At 34.6% G+C, this 16,851-nt stretch overlaps 1 protein-coding gene across 50 annotated transcripts in view; it reads right to left on the bottom strand.

Annotated features, from left to right (window-relative positions):
• LOC139122505 (mucin-2-like) overlaps positions 1-16,851 on the bottom strand; it is a 166,389-nt gene that overhangs the window by 27,109 nt on the left and 122,429 nt on the right. For all 50 annotated transcript variants that reach the window (XM_070687919.1, XM_070687924.1, XM_070687913.1 and 47 more), the window contains 2 exons: positions 7,352-7,410; positions 2,669-2,877 (listed from right to left, as the gene is read on the bottom strand). In XM_070687919.1, coding sequence (XP_070544020.1) covers positions 2,669-2,877; positions 7,352-7,410 — 268 coding nt within the window. The remainder of the gene's footprint in view (positions 1-2,668; positions 2,878-7,351; positions 7,411-16,851) is intronic.

Raw genomic sequence — 16,851 nt, 5'->3', positions numbered from 1 at the left:
CACCAAATTACTTATGTTTTAAAAATTAGGATGTACATGTTTAAGCAACAATCAACACCTACAGGCCCATAGTGGAAGAAAGCAAACTTTGCACATCATAGGGTACGAGGCACAGAGGAGAACATTATGGAGTGCAAAGTTCACTTTAGTTCATTCTGGGCAGGGAAGGGGTCCATTATTGCTATTATTTTATAGTCTTGGCCATGTCAGTGTATCTGTAGATGTAGAAAACATCTAGGGTACCAATGCTGGATAATCGGATACATTATCAGTAATAATCCAGGGATAAGGGTTTGACATCAGAAAATTCACTGGTATTGACAGAGCTATAATATAATTATTACTAATTATGTATATAAATGCATTTACTCAAAATGCTTGATGGAAAAGTTTGATGAAGTATTGTTTGGTCAGTAATTGAAAACAGCTGGTACTAAAAATTGAAAACTGGGTTTGTTCAGCACAATTATTGCCTCCACAAATGTGCATGGATGGCTCAGTACTCACTGATAAAAAGATCACTTTTTGCATCCGGTGATAACTCTGGTGATTGACATTCATTCTAAGCAACTGTCCCTGATCAATAGTTACTGATACCCAATCTTAGGGAAGTTAACAGAGTAATACATGGCCAAATACATTTTGAATTAAAAAAGCACACAACAGCACTAAATGTTTGGACGATTTTCCAGTCCTTGTTTGTTTGATTCATATCACATGACATTAAAGTCACTGAAAGACATCACATGTATATATGTTGATATTTTTTAGATGGCTAAAAATGTCATTGTCTTGAAGACTTTCACAACAAAGCCATGGACTGCATATCAAAGTCATAGTTTATTTCTGTTTGGATCAATGTTATGACATCAGTTCTCCCTTGTCTGCAGTGTGAAAAGTAATGCTGAGGTGCAAATTACAGATATGTGGAACATAAAGAGCAGGTTAAGTTCACATCAAAGCTGTGATGGGGTTATTATCATGTTTATAATGTGCTGACACATCATGATACACCATTGCTTCACTAGAGACATTTTGTGCGGTGTGGTGTTAACAGTTACTGGACGCATCACTGAATTTATCAAAAGCATACTATATGTACATCAGAGATTCAACACACATCTGAGAATTCTCTGATAGCATGCAATTGATAAATGATACAAAACATCAATGTTATGTAACACAAAACCTTGCAACTTATGCTATTAATGGCACTAGATTCCCAATTTCTAAAATTTCTACAATAGTATGATTTATAGCTAGCATGGTAGCATGGTGAGATTTTCTCACAGTGCGCATGAGATACCAAGTATACCTGTTTACTATTCACACTGAACACTAGAATTATGATGCTGCATACTATTACTACAGGCATAGGAGAGCAAGTTTACTACAACTACAGTATTTCCAGCTATGTTAATTCACTTTTTACTTTTATGCTTTTCCTAAAACTATTTATCTTGAAGGTTAGGCAATATTCAGAACACACTGAGGCATATTGTAATGTGGGCCATAATACACGATACAAAACTAAAAGTAAAATATTGGGTTTGATATTTTATTCCCCTTTTTGGTGGAAAGTAACCTTCCTTCAATGTACTGGTATCGTGTTATCCAGCTTTCCTTAGAAGATCCACCAACTTACAATGGCAAGTTTTAAGTATACATTCTTGTGCTGAAGTGAATCTCAGAGTTTACTTAAACTTTTTTCATTTCCTATTTTCAAGAATACTTTCCCTGAAATACTTGTATTATCATATGTAGTTTTTTTCCTAAAATGGGACAGGTAAGAAAAAGAAGGGCTTTATCCTTTTATCACTCATCTCTTGAAAATAAGATTACACATAAATATTATAGCATAAAAGGTTGGCAGCTACATGTACCGGTACTCCTACAGAGGGTTTGATATTTTAGTGAGTAATAACAAAGCAACTTGCATTGCCTTCAACATCATTTGCTATATACAGATTCCATTTAAAACAATCATAGCGTCTGAGCTACAGTGCAGAGGTAAAATAGTTATCGATAATGGCTTTCTTTGTCGTCTGTTTCCATTGGAAAGGGCAGCTTCAACAGAACACCCAATTGTAACAAATTCTTCATATCACTGAATAGGTGATACAATTGTCACAGATTGAAGTCTTTGTTGCAAAGCAAGGAAGATGTGACAAAATTGTACAATAACCACTTCAAGGAATCACACGTGGCAAGCAAAGAGATTCAACAAATCTTTTCCGACTGTACACCACAAAGCTCACCAAGGATGAAGTTTACTTCAACTGAAGGGCCTTCTTACCACCACCGAAAACAAAGTCTCATGCAAGCTATGAGCCAACACATTGTAAAGTATCTGATACAGAGTTGTAATCCATGACAGGTAGTCAGCATAGAGGCTTAGAAAGGTGTGTCCAGGCGACAGTCAACAGAGTTGGTGCAACAATCAGAAAGACAGGAAACACAAATACGGGAAAACTGCCACTTGACATACATTTGCATGTATGAACACATGATTTATGTTATTTTATTGACATTTAGTGTAGACATATCCACTGTATATTTGCTGTTGCATTTGAAACGATGAATGCTTACATGAAGTGTACACTGGACAATGACACTCATCAATGCAGTACAATACATATATTCAATGGCTTTGATGAAAGCTCCATACCTTGCTCATCTTCTGGTTTTCTCAGTCCATGTATTGGGATATCACCACCTTTTTGGATGTTTTTGTACAGATCATGACTTATCACCGGCGGTGAGTGGGCTGGCGGAGACTGGTGTCTGGTGTCAGGGTAGAGTTGTGACTGAGTTTGCCTCGGCGAAACTTGATCAGAACGTCTGTAACTGGCTGGCAATGTCCTGCTACCACTGATACTGTTATGGTAAGAAAATGGCATCATATCAACATTCGGTATTGAAAACTAGAGAAAACCTAGAACCAGGGCCTGAAATGAAAACAAACTGGAAAAGTGAATGATGGTTTATGTTTTTTCAGTAGTTTGACACCATCTTGATGCGTCATTGAGTTTCTGATGTCCTTTCTTCATGCCCTTAAACCAGTTCACCCAAAATCCCTGTACACAGGTCCAGAATCACTATTGGTAACAATAGGTCCATGTGAAACCATGATGGGGAAGGTTAAAATTCAAGTATTATTACTTTCCATCCTTTTGATATTTTCTAAAATTTTGCCTCTTTTCTATCATAGTAAATAAAGATAAGGTGAATTAGAGTGTCTTAGCATGTTATATTATTTGAAATATTCAATGCATTTATACAGTATTGCATATTACGCCACAGATAGAATTTATAGATATTTTGCTATGCCTTCTACCAGTGTGCCCTCTAGAGACCTGCCTTTCTGGTAGCTTTGCATCAATTTGGGATTTGTGGAAAAATGTTTTCATCACCCCTATATCTTTACATGTAAACAAAAACATTTTGCTTGTGTCACAGGCATTTGTCTGCATTGTGGCAGGTGGGTCATATTGACTTAGAGGGCACACTGCCTACTACTAAAATCACATACCAGTACAATCATTTTCATTAATTAAAATTACCATTCAAACCTATAAATAATAGCGTACCATATTCATTGTATTGTCACAGGAGTATTGTGTATTGCTAACAATTATCATACTTTATCCTTTACACTTAATGATTACATATTAAAATCAAAAGGCAGTCACACTGAGTACATATTTGCTATTTCACAACCAGATACCTTCATCACTGAATCCCTTTATCTACATATTCAACATTTCTCAAGGTAAAGCCCATTCTGATTGGTCAGATTAATTTGAGATTTGCTGTGGCTTTTTCCTGATAAAGCCCAGCTGGATGGCAATTATGAGTCCTTTGAAACTAAGAGTTTTAAATCCTAATGTAAAGTAAAGGTTAAAGCCGACAGCCTGATGTAGTATGTTAATATTTTGAAGGCTGCCATGGCATTTAAGCAAATAATGGAAATGTAATAATAGCTTTAGGAAATTATATTTCAGGAACCCATATGGCACCTAGCATATGTGAAAATCTCAGAACATTTCATGGTCTTTATTATGAAAATAATCTGTTTCAGTTGGTGCCCTTGAAAAGATAATCTTGTTCACAATTGAATGGCCCTCACAAGCTGATTGCAAATCTCTATTGCAAGGTATCATAAAATAAAGATGAAAAGTTTCAGCGAAATTTAAAATTGTCTTTTTTCATGCGATTTTGGGTTTCTATGCTGATTTTTGTGGATGAGAAGCAACTTTGCTAAAATTTATTGATATCTGTAATTTGAAAATATTTGTCTTTTTCTGTCTTTGCTTGAATAGGAAAATTGTTCACTTTCATGAAAATAACAGAAGTGAAAATATAGTTTTTGACCATTTTAGAAATGAATCAATGAAGCTATAAACAAGCTGAAAACTATGACTTTGACTGTCTCACTCTGAAAGAGCGTCTTCCGCTTCAGACATTATTAAACTTTAATTCATAAAATAGTTAAGCACGGGTGTACAAGTATTTCCCTGAGGTGGCTGGCTTGTGTAATGTCACAGCGCCCTCAACCTTGCATCTTACTGCTACATTCCACCAGTCATGCAGTGTGTTGATCATATTACTATGTATAAAATGGAAGGGTCACGTTGATGCCACGGCATGCTTTTATCCATACTTTCACTAACAGTCTAACTAGAACTGTGACCTTTGAATAGCTGTTCCAAGTGCATATCTTTCAATACCATTTTAATCCTCAAATCCCAAATGATATTTACCATACTGTCTCCTTTTTTAACTCTGAGGAAATGGGACAGCTATGGTCGATGATGTCTCATTCTGAGGCTTTATATTTGTAAATTTTGTATTAATTGTGAGCTGTACCTTAACACCCTGTGATGACACTGGGGCTTAACTGATCAATACAACTTATTTGCCGCCAACAAACATGCCTCCAGCACACTATTGAGCTTTTGTGGCATTTTTACTCAGAAAGACTGTTGCTGAGCAAATAGCACATTAATACCTGCTATTAAACAACAAATATTCATTTCATAAGTATTTTGAACTCTGACATTTTGATATTATCAACAGTCTGGCTGCAGATTTGTGTTAACCTTTGACCTCTAGGACATCTGATAACATGTTATACTCCATGTATTAATGCATGAAGTTTGGTGTTTAATCTTTTGAGTTAAACAGCTCCTTCTGTAGTAGAGAGTATAATTGCACATTTCTAAAAAGGAATGATGGTGGCGCTATACCCTAAAATTTGAAACAGGGTCAAATTCTGGATTTTGGACAGAATTTTAGGACAAAATTTTGGGATCAAGCTGCAGGTATCATTTCATATGAACCACAAAGATAAATTCACACTCTTTTCACTCGCAAGAGGCTGTTGTAAGAACAGGTAAGCAAAGAACAAGGTGATTGATTTAAAATTCAACAATGCATTTTGCTCTATTTTGCAATTATCAATGAACATGATATTTAAATAACAGAACAGGATCATTATAAAATTGCTCCATCAGAAATGCTGACCTCACCATATTTATCAAGGACATGTTAAACTGATGTCATTTTCTCAGTTTATATCGCTGATGCCTGGTTTTACAGTTGATGAATCTTTTTTAAGAATCTAATTTGAAAAGAAGTTCAAAAATTTCTAAACTTGAATTTCAAAGAAAAATGAATAAAAAAATGTATTTATCACTTTGTCTGTGCACCTACTTTACAAAAATACAATATTAGAAAATGTCAATGAGCCACAGTCTACAGTAAAGCTCTGTACCAGTATCAAACCTTTCTGCTTTGAATAAAAAAGAGCAGCAATTTGACTTTTAAATTCATGTTTTTTCATCAATATACACTGTAATCTGTCAGCTACCACATATTATCCACTATTGTTCAGTGACTGATGAATGCCCTATTCAGCAATAAGAATAGTACAAAAAGCTCAGTCATAAATTACTTGCAATGGCTGCACAAAATGAACTTTCTGTGCCAAAATGTAAATTTCAATGAGTGAAATGGACATAAATGAACATATATTACAAAAAATGCTGGGGTGACATTTACAAAATGGCAGACACACATGGTTGTCATGACAACACCTACCAGTAGAAGTTCTCATATGCCCCGATACATTTCATCAATAGACTCACATATTTAAATGCATACAATGATAGATGAAAGTAAAAAAGGCATGCAGAATTCTGATCCCTTTCCAATTCAAATAGCGACCAATGCATTGGTATCTAAATTTGACAGTCATTTTTAGTGACAATACAAGATAATAATCTGATGTATTATTTTCTTGAAATTTGCAAATAGTATTTACATGTCTTAGTTGTGATAATTTTACTTAACAAAAGATGTCACAGACCGGAATTCAAACCTTTGGGGCTGATTTGTATTTGTTGAAATAACCATAAATGACGCAGAAATTGTTGTCGTTATGCAGTGTCTGGATGAGATGGTGATAATGCACAGACTACATACACATGTTGGTGATAACAAGCATGATCAGCAGACTGGTTAACATGATAGACAAATATGCTGGACGTCGTGATCATAACCAACCAAGTCGTGCATTGTCAATTACTTATGTCACAGACTATCTGCAGAACTACTGACAAAGACTGCCAGTGTCAAACTGTGTCACAATGCCAGGCTTTGTTACTAACAGCCATAAAATGCTTTGTCATAGAAATGACGACTAATGTGTGTTGAGATCCAATTGGCCACAAATCATTCCAAGGTCTCTTTACTGACACTAGCATACAATGGAATGACCTTGCAGTTGCCACATAAAGCTGAGTACAATAGGAAACACCAGTTCACATGTTCAAAGATAACAATACAGATATACCACATATCAGATACTCTGAAGCAATTTGGATGTCATCTTTAAAATTACACTTACAGGAATAAACTTCTACTTGATGACCAAAAATGCCATATTCATGAGCTTAATTATTTTTTTCTTGCATAAGACATGTTTCAAAAACATGGTATTTTATTCAATGCTGCATTTTCAATTATCGAACAGTTGAGCACTATTCTCCTTCTGTACGCAGGTATTAAATTTATGAATAATTTGGCAATGTAATATTTCATGTCAATGTTTATTGGTGGTAGAACTTTGTATTCTACTCCACAGGAAAGCAGTTTGGTGCAGTGATCTGGTCACAATAAATTTAAAATGTTATCAGTAACCTGGAAAGCATGGCAGTCACCTGGAACTGAATATGACAAAAGTGTTACAGAGAATGGCCACGTACAAACCAACAGGCTAGCCAACGTACATCTAATTCTCTCACAAGTCATATGCATCAATTTACAATGAACAGCTGGTGGTACTTACTATGGAGGGCTCTTTGCTCGTTCAGTCTTCTCCAGAGGAGGGTTGTGCATATGCGCCGTCTGCAACAGAAATAGATACACAGGTTGGTAAAGGGTTATTTCAATTACAATATGCGTGGATGCACCTTTATGCTAATGAGGTTGGCATGCTGCCAGACTGCAAACAGTACAATTCCATGACAGACTTCCGAATTACACATGAGTAAAGCAGTATACATTGGACACACGTGTGTACACAAGTGCATTGTAAACATCATTACAAGACCTAATCTGTAAATGTAATATCAGTTGACATCTAACTGTTTGTTGGGAACGCATTCCCTGTGTACAAATGTGTGGTTAGCAGGCCTGTTGTTCCTACATGGAGGTTTAATGTTACGTCTAAGTTCTTTTTCCATTGATCTAATTCAACTAACATTAACAGGGTGTTTTGTTTACAATTTTTTCATCAGTGTAAACAAAATACTTTCCAGGTCAAATATTATTCACTTGACGATGAAAAATAGCAGATAGTATATAGATGCACACTTCCATTCTGACAATATCAAACCATGAAATTAATGGAAATATTCATTTTCTAATGTGTTCATATTATTTTAGCAATTACCTTAATTACTGCCTATGTACATGGTTGCTACATTTTTATGAGGATTTATGAATAACTTTAAACAAATTTATTGCTTTCAATGTTAACAAAAACCCACAAACCTGTAAGCTTCAAAGTTTGACACACTGGTAAATTCTACCTATAAAATATCAGACTTATTGATATCAATTGTTCAAAATCATCAATAAACCTCATTAATTAAACTTTAACAACAATAAGTCATCTCTGAAAAATCTCACTTTAACGTCTTCATTTCAGACCTAGCTATAAACACACATAATTTACAATTCATTTTCATTCAATTTCATGGTTGAAAGCTTTCAATTTCAAAGATGGCATTCAATTGAGTGTTTCATGGTGAAATTTATGCCTTCACGTTTATTTCAGCCATTTAACAGCTCTTTTTCCCTAAGAAGTATAACAGAAACTTATGAGATGATAAAAAGATAGTCACAGAAAGAACTGGACATAAATACTGGTTTACTGATTGCATAATACTGTATCTAATTTAATGGCAGCTTTAAATTAGGTTTTCTCATTTCAATATTGCCTTGGGGCAAAACATACTCCTGGCTAAGACAACAAAGTATTTTTACAGTTGGAAATGAAAAATTAGAAGATAACAATGATGATGCTAATCATTTCTGAATAACAATTAATATCTAACTTTCTGTGATGTAAACAGAGGCTAAATTTCATAGCTATCTACTTTTAGAGAAGGAAATTATGCTTGTTCTCCTAATTTCTAATATAGCGGGTCACCCTATGCAGAGGACCAGCCTTCTTATAGGAAATGACGGTTCTATACCACAATGTCATCCTGAATTTATTAAAGCTGATTATTTCTCACTGATACATTGTCTAACTCTCTAAACCTTACAATAATTTGAGAAGAGGTATGGAACCTGTGGAGGAAATAATGTGTTCACAGTAATTTTTTTGATAAATTAGAAAATTGAATCTTTGCCTCAGAGTTAAAACAGTGGACACCAGTGTTACAGCCAGGTTTTTTAAACCTGGGAGACACTGTCCCTTTACCATTTATTTTTGGGGACATTTTGCATGTTTTTGGGACATTATCCATCACAAATTAGTTTCAGAAAACAAAATTCAAGCCACTGGAACCACGTCGCTGCACTTGAATTTCAGTAATTGTAGCAGTGTACCGTATCTGTCGCCAATCAGAGCTCAGTCCGACTACAAGTAAGTTATAATATCAAGTTTTAATTACTTCTAATCACAGCTCTGAAAGCACAAAATATATGCCTCAAAATAGTTATACAAAACAAAGGCCACTGTCAGTATCAGATATTATTTGCAGACTACACCCAACAACAACAACCCAAGTTGACTCATGAGCGCGCTCAAATTGACCCATAGAATGCGGGAATTCCATAGACCACTTTCCCGGATGTGGAAGACCGCGGTTTTTAGATGCGCGCGCAGGGTATTTACATCATCATACGACATACGCTGGGGTGTTCAATCAACGATAAATTCTACACTATACTAACAAATGATACTGACAAGTTCCTATGGACAAAATACTGCTAATTTTATTAAAATAAATATATATTAGGCATTCCGTATTTGTATTATTTGATGAAATACATTTGTCATGCAATCTGCACTAATTTTTGATCGTAAGCGCTGGGCAAGTAGTTGTTTAGTCAGTGTGACTTGTTCCATATAACTTGCAGGCTTTCATAGCGTTGAACACTCGTAGTGTTAGAACTAATGTAATATTCTTTGGCGTTTATGATGAAAATGACCGGTGTGTCAGCCTTATATTTTGTCATGATTATCATTTGATTTTTGAAAAGTCTAAACTTTTTTTCCTCCAACTCCCTCCTCCGAGAACCAGGTTTTTTCCGCCTCAGACCACAGCAGCGCATACACCGGAACACCCCGGTGCGCGTAGTCTCGTTTTGAAATCTACTTCCGTGAAAGTGGTCAATTTTGGGGACACTGTCGCAAGGGCATGCCCTGAGGACAGTGGCCAATTTTATTATCAATATCAGAAACTTTGCTATGTTACTGTGTTGCTTTACTATTCTAATAATTTGCTCTATGCTCATGAAATTCCTTTATTGATTTTCAATAAGAAATGATTTCAAACGTAATAAAGCCCAGAATGAATGGAAGTTTGAAACTTTCAAGTTTGAGGTAGCTGCTGCCTTACACAATATTTGTACTCTCTATCCCATTCTATTTAAGAGATGTTTGGCAGATTTTATTATTCAGCATGTTACAAAAGACAAAAGACCTTTACCAAAGTTTGGTTGCAAATGAGTCTGGAAAGGCAATTTTTGCATCTGCCAGTCACGGTTGTTGGCACAGGTGTTCTACTGACAACTGTAAAATGATCAATGTCCTTGAACTTTGAAATTTTGTGGAATAGGTTTTCATGTTGATCCAAAGCATAAAGCCATAGAAATTAATACATAAATATTTAAATATGAAATTGTCAAGCAAATAATGACCATCAATGCATTCTGCTCATATCTTCAGAATGCTGTTGGATTGAAAAATTGATTATCGGTCAAGAGTAAGTGATATTGACCATTGGTTGACAGAGATAGAAGTGTCAAATTATATATAGTTTTCTTAAAAAACATATCCCTGATACGCTCGAACTGATCCTTTAAACAAAGGCAAAGCTGAATTCACTAACAATATGGTCACATCATCACAATAGAGCTTCATCTATTTTAAAACATGTATTGTACATAACGGGGTAACAAGTGAAAGACGGGACTTAAAAACAACAGGCTGTTGCATACACACATATGCACTAAATCATCAGAGAAGAGACAGATACTGTATTGTCCATGACATATTGTGACTTTCAGATTGATGTCCTTCAGTTTTATGATGCCTGTATTTAGTATAACTTTTCCTCAAATGCTGACCTGAACATTCTAATGTGACAAAAATGATAGGTGTTGTACGTGTAATACAGTACACTGACAATCCTGCTATTGGTGGGTGGAACTCTAAAACTGTCATGCAAGTGTTGTAGGAAAGACGCTGAATAAAGATCATTGGTCAGAAGTACAATGGGTTGAACCAATAAAACGCAGGTGAGAGGTTGAAGGTTATCAAACCTACAGAACTGAATTTGCCCTGTAATACAATTATTGCATTTTAAAACAGCTAGTATTGTAATCTCTCCATGTGCATGTTTGTACAATTACTTGGTATTAACTGCACACTGTGGAGGGACTACACTCAAAGATCAACAGTGTAATCAGCCATAGTATATGAAATTAGGATGTTGTCAAGTGATTTTGAGTGCTGGCTTCTTTGCTAGGTAACTGTCAGTGAACCTCACAGGTTTGTTTAGTTGAGGGGGCCGGGGGTGGAGGGAGGGGGTGTGTAGTTCACGATTAGCAGCTCAGACAGAACGCAGTTGAAGTCAAGTATGCCTGATTGTCTATAAACTTGCAAATCAAGTTTCATTTGACATGATTTGATTCAATATGATATCATTTGACTTGGTATGTTATGATTTGATATGTTATCCTCTCCATGCCCATCAACAGAAGATTCAAATATGTTTGTAGCTGTTTTGACCTTGACTTTACCATATTTAAGTGTGTCTTGGGTTCAGATAAAATTTCTACAAAATTCAGCTTAGTAATAAAGCATTAAAACTACTCATGTTTTCATTTTTACTCTCATACTTGAATACAGGGTTGATAAACTCAATTTACTGACAGTATATTTTGAATATTTTGTTCTTAATTGTATTGCTTGTGACTGTGTCACTTGTTTTTCAATTTCTATTGGTAGAAATGATACTTTCTATATAGAAACAGAGCCATTTTGTTTCGGGACTTGAAATAAAATTGGCATATTCAGGATATAAGGGTACTCTTCTGTAAATAGTACAAACACGCTTGTCTATTGAAAATAAATGAGAATAAGTCATTTTAAAAATAGACGATGAATTCCAAAGTTTCATCTCAAAATGACCTGATTACAAGAGGTTAAAACTCTTGTCATTCAACATCAGATCTTGCTGGGTATTTGTATCTATTGTTTTCAAAAAGTAGAGCTGTATAGATGCACACCCACATACTGGCAATACATACTAATTAGAAATGGGGCTGTGCGCTTGACATAGAATGTTGCTGTTACTTAATTCAGGTAAACTCAGCAAAACTGTTTTGCTCTCCTGCATTAATACCACATTTTATTTGGATTGCTCTTAAAATGTATGACTGTATTGATATGCACAAATTGATTGAAATGAGGTTGTGGCAATTTAACTGTTAAATTTCAATAAATTCTGCAAAAACTGCTAAATTTATTCTGCTATCCTGCAACTTACTGTGTGGACTGATGCATTCATGCTATTTCTGTTTACACTGTAACACACAGATTGTTTGAGTCAGTCCTGTTAGCAAAATTTTTTATATCCCTGAATGTATACAACCAATGTATAATCACTGTGATGTCAGAATAATTTTTTACCACCATCTGTAAATACTGAGCTGATGAAATACCACCAAAACAGGCCTATCAGTTACCAAGTACAGGGGTCCTGTCACATGCCAAATATGGTCAATGAATTACCAAATATGGAGTGGTTGGAAAGTAGGCTGCTATGACAAATCATTACACATGGAATGAGTATGGTGAAAGATGGACCGACACACCCTGATATCAAGGCAGGGCACTCATACCTGTGACTTGTCAGAACAATTTGGAAACTGTTTTCTGAAGAACACAAACAAAACAGACAAACATCTTTGTTTATTTTTGTTAGCCTACTTATCAATTTATTCTGTCTGCATTTTAAATGCTACAAATAAACATAACTGCAATGACTTCAATGATATTAATTTAAGATTGATAGAACTGTGACCTGTTAAATGCAAATTAATCAACACATGTTGGACAACAGGTGTGCGACCACAAATATGACACAACTGACAGTATTAGACAGCAACAACGGTAGAATCCAACACCGTACATGTTCCATCATTCATGGCATTCACACAGAAAGACAAAATGAAAGATATTGCTCTCTATTATTATTTCTAGAATAATGTACAACTGCAAAACAGCCGGGAAGTAACAGATGCAAAAGAGAAATTTACAAGGACATCAAAACAATTTTTTTACATATTTTTTACATTGATATCATTTGAAATAACCTGTCAATATGATAATTTAAGGTAGCAATAGTTTACTATGGTAGGCACCTATTTAAACACCTTCACTGCAATTAAAACAATATAATCCAAGCTGTGCCATCCACCAGCATTTGAATACGGAATTTCTGGAAAAACGAACATCGTATTTTATTTTTCTCATCAGTTGAATGCATAATATTTGTCTTTTGACATTTTTAAATTTTTATTCACCCATCATTGAGTGAAAATGAAAATGTTACCAAAGGTGAAACATAATCCAGAAAACCAGCAGTTTTCTGTTCGACAATTTGCATAAAAAAATTCACCAATTCTTACATGAATGCATAAAAGTTTACAATTCCGAGACAGTCGCATTCATACCATATGGTATACCAAGGCCATATTTTATTAACTTTCAATAGAAATTAAACATAAGACATATCAACAATGTAAATGTTTGATTTCACAATATGGTGGCTTGTATTTGAAACATATCTTATTCCCTTGTGCATGAACATGAATTTTAACATTTCAAGTGATGGCTAATAGTTTTATTTTGCTTTATATAAGAATTAGCACATTACGAGCACCATATCAAGTTCAGTGTCAATATGTACTAAAAAGCCCACTTTCAATACTTTTATTGAAGTCTGCTGCAAGAAAAAATGATTGCTAATTGCACTATAAAGAATTGCCATTTTAATATTCTCAATGTATTGGTAATTATGTACAAAATGGCCTCTCATCAAATTTTTTTAATTCTTCATGCCATTCTTTTACCCAATTAAAAAAAATTGTAAACCAGCATAACTGGGTTCTGCTGAGTTTCCTTCACAGTTAACTAAGGTTAAATTAATTTTAATGGTAAAGGTTGAAATAATTGTTTATACTCAACACTTTCACTCAATACGTATTAGCTGAGCTTCTAAATTGAAAGAGCTATGGAACCTTAAATATTGTCTTTTGCATAAACTTATAATCATCTTATTTAAAAAATATTCTCAACCAACTAATGGAAGATTTCTTCTTTGAAAAGATTTTGTAAAACAAAATAAAAATTTTTTCTTCAATACAAAGAAAATTGACTCAAAATTTTTCATTAACATTCAGCTTGTAACTAGACACCTCTGCAAGGAATATCTATATTATATAGTAAGTGTGTTTAGGCAGAATGGGTAGAAAACTTGTGTTTATTTAACACTACAGAATGCGAGTGGATAAATTGCTACACAAACTTTTCTATTTCCATTAACAAATATTGAGACTGAAATACCAGACCTGAATAATCAATGAAAGTCTCTCAGTATTTCTTTGTAGTTTGGTCATTACATTTGAATACAATAATGCCTCAATACTCAATACACGTAATCATGTTACGAAACTAAAGCTTAAAACCTAGCAATCCCTGCTCCACCCCATCACAGTAAACTGACAATTTTGCCTTGTCATTTCTCATTACATGGGTTATTACCCATCTATCAGGCAGAACTGTTCAATTGTGATAAAGCTATGTGCAGCCTATGGCTCTGAATAGAAATCCTAGGAAACCATTTACCTTAATGGACGTGTGCATTACAACCGTGATCTTACAGCCCTGAAGCTAACTGATCAATACTTATCAAATTCAATACAAAATCACACGTTTTCTTGCACGATCCACACTGCAGGAGAGAACGTCTGGCTATGTCTTATTTCTATTTTGTTTTGAAAGACCTATTTTTCATGGTAGTCAGTAATTATATTACCTTACCTAGCCAAACTATCATGATAAGTACATGTATTGTACATGAACTTCAGAGGTGATTCACCCTGATGACTCATACATATCAGAGTTGACCTTGAGGCTGAGTCTGCTTTGTTGAGTCTTGAAGACTAGCATGTGAAAATTTTGGCATATCTGCTGAGCTATGAGTTTCAAAGGAAAAAATGACTTTTTGAATCATTGACTGTTCTCACCGACACATCAATAACTCAATTGAAAAGTGTCTCCCTTGGACATCAAAAGCTGGATTGATATCGACTGTTTAACACTCTTGACTGTCACCAAGATCGCATCAGGTACTTGATGCTTTTCATCAGGTATGCATCAGAGAAAGCATAGATTATCGTCCCTTTTCACAACATTCTTTCATACTTCACTTAACAGATGAAGCCAGACATTAGAGAAGATGTCTGGCTTGCACATAATTCTGAAAGGTGTTCTTACGATTCGGCTTTCATCCCTGACGACTTGCAAAACTCCACATGCAGGCAAGATGATTTCTTTAATATTTAAATGTCCTTGCTTCAGTATTTTACCTTTTTTTATCAAACCATTAACTTTCAATCCATAAATCACTTTTAGCATATATCTCCCAATGGCTAAATTCACAAACCTTGATTCAATTTGCTAATATTTCTGATCGTGTCCTCTCTGAGTCATTTTAAATAAATCATATTGGATTGTGCCTTGTTTTGAATTTGATTCATTACAATTCACATTTCAGAAATACCCTGATGTGGTGATGACGCATGAGGAAAATGACACGACTGTTTGGTTTCCTAGGTAACAGATACTGCTACACAATGTGTTGTCATTGGCAACCATTTAGAAACAGATAAATCATTCAACGACTGTGCAAAAAAGTCAGTGATGTAAAGCAGTAAAAACCATAGGGCAAAGTCCCTGAAGCTACTATAGCCATGGATAAAAATTAAGTATTTCCTGACTCTATGAAATTATCTCACTAAGGTCATCCTAGGGACATGTAAACCAAATATCAAAGCTGTCTGACCAGCGGTTTTGAAAAAAACAAGCTACTCAACATCAGTTGACAGAGATCTGCTGTGTTATGTAGAGAATAACCTTTTGTGACACATGTATTGATGAAGAAGGTGGATATCTTTGATAGCTCCTTTCAGGATGACCTGACCAAAAATAGAAAAAAATTCCGTACAAACACAGATTTGCATATTTCAACAGACTACCGGTATATTAGTCTATAATAGCAAATAAAGGAGAGTTAATTACATTCTAATTAAAGTAAACAAGACTTGCTTAAATCAAGATTTACGTCATAAAAAAACAGCATATCTGTCAGGTTATAAAGAATCTTGAGCTGGTTATCTTTTAATATCAGTATTTTCATTCTATTAACCAAGCACATTTTAACTTTCAAATTAACATTTTAAGTAAGTTCTGTTGAATAAGTTGAGACTGTACGTACTCAGAGAAAGCACACTGAAGAGACAAATGTTTGAAACTTAAGAAGTTCAAGGTCATCAAAAGCATCATAAGGAATCATGTTACACTTTCATTGCACTGTTTACACAGATTGCATAATTGCTATAAATAGCACATTAGGAATCTTACAGCCCAGCTTTACCATAAAAACCCTATCACTTTGACCACTCTTTTAATTGACCACTCTATTTTTTTCCTCAAAAAGTTATCTTATTTTATCCTTACCAAGTCAACCATAAATGGAAATTAGAACTTTCTCTATCTCTATTTATTTGACCACCCTATCATGACAAACTATTATGAACAATTTCTTTTAGATAACATAAATGGTGGTTCAGAATATATCAAAGTTGGGATTCAGGAAAGTTGCCTTTACATGTTTTAATCCTCAATTCACTATGAACTGTCAAAAAAAGTTGAACTTTCTGATAATTCCACACTAAAATTATTTTGGCTTTGATGATTTCCTAATTAATTCAATTATTTAAAAACATATTAATTATTTTTTTCTGGGTGAATTGATAGGG

This window comes from Ptychodera flava, chromosome 22 (genome assembly GCF_041260155.1).
Source record: "Ptychodera flava strain L36383 chromosome 22, AS_Pfla_20210202, whole genome shotgun sequence".
Lineage (NCBI taxonomy): Eukaryota > Metazoa > Hemichordata > Enteropneusta > Ptychoderidae > Ptychodera > Ptychodera flava.
The sequence above is the reverse complement of the archived record's forward strand: the minus strand, read 5'-3'. Positions and strand labels throughout refer to the sequence as shown.